General features: G+C 51.2%; 1 protein-coding gene across 1 annotated transcript; it reads right to left on the bottom strand.

Annotated features, from left to right (window-relative positions):
- Positions 1–842: 842 nt before the first annotated feature.
- LOC107039060 (homeobox protein lin-39-like) lies at positions 843–2,246 on the bottom strand. Its single transcript, XM_015258498.1, has 2 exons — positions 1,550–2,246; positions 843–1,324 (listed from the first exon to the last, which is right to left on the bottom strand). The coding sequence occupies exons 1-2, from the start codon at positions 2,244–2,246 to the stop codon at positions 843–845; spliced, it is 1,179 nt and encodes a 392-aa protein (XP_015113984.1).
- Positions 2,247–2,821: the final 575 nt, after the last annotated feature.

The following is a 2,821-nucleotide window of genomic DNA, read 5'->3' as shown; positions in this document are numbered from 1 at the left end:
GCATAATTTACTTTTTGCTAAACGAAAATTACGTTTTTATTTTGACCGTAGAATGCTCTTTTTTAAAGCCTAAATTCCGATTTTCATGACGGAAAAAAATCCACCAGACATCATATTGACGTTAAGTGTAGATTACGTTTATCAAAAGGTAATTTACATTCCGCAAAACGTAATTTACGTTCAGGTTTTTCTGTGTGTGAACTTATGAAACTGACACCGTGTTTTTATCTTTGAAACCTCCCATATCATCTGGAAAGTTCAGATTACCACTTTCAGGAGACAATCTTTGCGGACGACCCCACGAAAAGGGACCACTTTGTCGATATGGAATTACATATGCACTGAGAAAAAAATTTCTAATATCTGAAACATATTTTCTCGAGACAAGTAATTTTTCTTCAACGAGAGCGAACGCGCGCTCCGCGCACGGAGAGAAATATTCAATAAAAATTACGTATCCGTTCTGTTTCTGCCAGTGTAGAATCGACAAAGTAGTCCACATTGAATTACCCCCGAAAATTGTCGATCGCGATTCAGCAACTCGGACGCATTCAGATACCGGACAAGGCCTTCAATTCCCCTAGAGTATCAACACCCCCATTAATCTCCCCGAAGCCTATAAACCTCCGGCGTCAAAATATTTTCAGAACATCTTGCATCAGATACAGAATTCCCTGAAGCCCATCCAACTTCCCGAAAATCATAAAAACCTGACAAGCTAACTGCGAAACGCCGAAGGCAGCTCTACCTGGTCGGGGGTCGCAGGCCATTTGGCCTGTGCAGCAATAAATCACGATTCCTCCGGTCAGCTGCGCGGCAACATCGAGTGTCGCAAGAACCCCTCACGATCCCGTGCCAAGGTTCACCTTCCCCTGAAGTCCATACGGGTGCATCTGATGTCCGTACTCTTGATTAGAATACAGATGTCCCTGATGCTGCTGATAGCTCAGATAAGCCGCGTGCAACTGCTGCTGTTGCTGCTGAAGACTACCGGATTGCTCCAGAGGATTCCCCGCCCCCGTCGCATGTCCCATCGCACTGGAAGACGTCATCAGCATGGCGTCCACCGAAGGTCCAGAATTCGGAGAGACGTCATCCAGACCATCCAGCCCAAATCCCCCCAGCTTGCCGTCCTTCTTGGCCTTCATCCTCCTGTTCTGAAACCAAATTTTGATCTGCCTCTCTGTCAGCTGCAGACTCCCCGCTATCTCAACCCTCCTCTTCCTCGTCAAATACTTGCTGTAGTGAAACTCCTTCTCCAGCTCAAATGTCTGCTGACGGCTGTACGTTTGCCTCGTCCGCTTCTGTCCCACTCCATTGACGTCTGCTGAAAACAAATGACTCGTTAATACGACAACGCCGGAATGCTGAAGGCAAATGTATCTCCACCTCCTCCGAGGAATCTTTCCGCTTTTTATTTATCAACACGTGATGAAGAGTGATGGAAATCCCGGGATCATCAATTATCGCGATCCCATCGTGACGATTAACTAATGATTACAGATACTTAAACACAACTGAAGAATGCTTTCCGAGAATACTGACTCACCGGAGGTGTAGGTTGACCTCATCCAGGCGTAGTCGCCTGTCTTCGGTTGATCGTCGTAGTCGCATGATCCTGTTGGACTTGCTTTTCCATTATTGTTATTGCTAGGATATGGTGTGTAGCCAGGATGCGCATCGTAGGTGGGCGATGTGGTGGCCGGACAGGGGAGGCTTCTCTGGGCAGCGTAAGCTAGATACGGGTAGTTGATCCCGGAATATTCAGGTCCGGATGTCGGATACCTCTCCTGCGAGGAGTCAATGATCAGACCAGTCATCGGCGAATTCCGGTCGGAAGAGGACGACGGGGTGTACGGGGGGGTGTGACAAGGCATTTGGGAGGATGTGGGTTGGCCAGGACTCGGGTTGCCTGGAGGAGTCGAGTAGCTCTCGCTGATGGCATCCCCGGGCTTCTGCAGGAGGGACTCCAGGAGACTTGCTGGAGGCGATTGAGATGACAGCCCTGGGCTGCGTCTGGGGTAACTGGCGCTGACAGCCTCCTTTCCGTGACGAAGGATTGTCTCCAGAAGACTCGGCGCCGGGGGATTAGATGGGGCACTGTCACTTGGGTAACTCGGGGGATGATGGGGCTGGGACATCTGGTGACACGTTGATGACGCGTACAGGGACTGCTCCAGCCGGATGTCACTGACTGGGTGATAAGGCCAGTAATCACTGTTTGGATAGTAAGCCGAACTCGTCATTTTGGGGCTTTGGAGGCACTCACTTGCACTAGTCACTTGATAAACACAATTCACTGGATGTTATTTTGCCCTTCGGGTGGTTGGCAATCGGTGATGACCGGTCGCACGCCGGTGGCGTTCTGCAAGAGCTTGCTGTACCCAGGCTTGAACGGAGCCCGAGTACCGAGGGGGCACAATGGAGGCGAAATGATTTGTGTACCTCGGGTTGACGATTTTCGTTGGACCCTCGAGGGGGGGCACTGTATTGGGGAACTACGGGGGTTGCGCGTGCCAATGGGTCCCTCAGACTTTCACCGTTTATTGCTCACCCCGACAAGGACGAAGCGGCGGCCGCGCCGTGGAGGGGGAAGGGTCACTGAGAATTCCCCCTGGCCAGGTCTCTCGGTCGGGGGTGCTATCAGCTGCCCTTCGCCTGCTGAACGAGCACGAATGCATCGATACACCCTCGATAGGAGCATCGCGTATGCGGGAAAATCTCGTCCCCTCCCACTATTAGCGCTATTCAATCCAGCGCCATGTGGATGCGGCCCCCATGCACTTTTGTCACATAGATGTTGTTCGGGGGGGGCGGGGGG

Source organism: Diachasma alloeum, unplaced genomic scaffold, assembly GCF_001412515.2.
Source record: "Diachasma alloeum isolate Michigan unplaced genomic scaffold, Dall2.0 Dall_scaffold_00291, whole genome shotgun sequence".
Lineage (NCBI taxonomy): Eukaryota > Metazoa > Arthropoda > Insecta > Hymenoptera > Braconidae > Diachasma > Diachasma alloeum.
This window is presented reverse-complemented; position numbering and strand designations above follow the sequence as displayed.

Excerpts from the sequence above, each read along its gene's own strand:
- LOC107039060 (XM_015258498.1), bottom strand. The coding sequence starts at position 2,246 with ATGACGAGTTCGGCTTACTATCCAAACAGTGATTACTGGCCTTATCAC. Across the intron at positions 1,325-1,549 it reads GAGGTCAACCTACACCTCCG|ACGTCAATGGAGTGGGACAG; the intron begins GTGAGTCAGTAT and ends TGTTTTCAGCAG.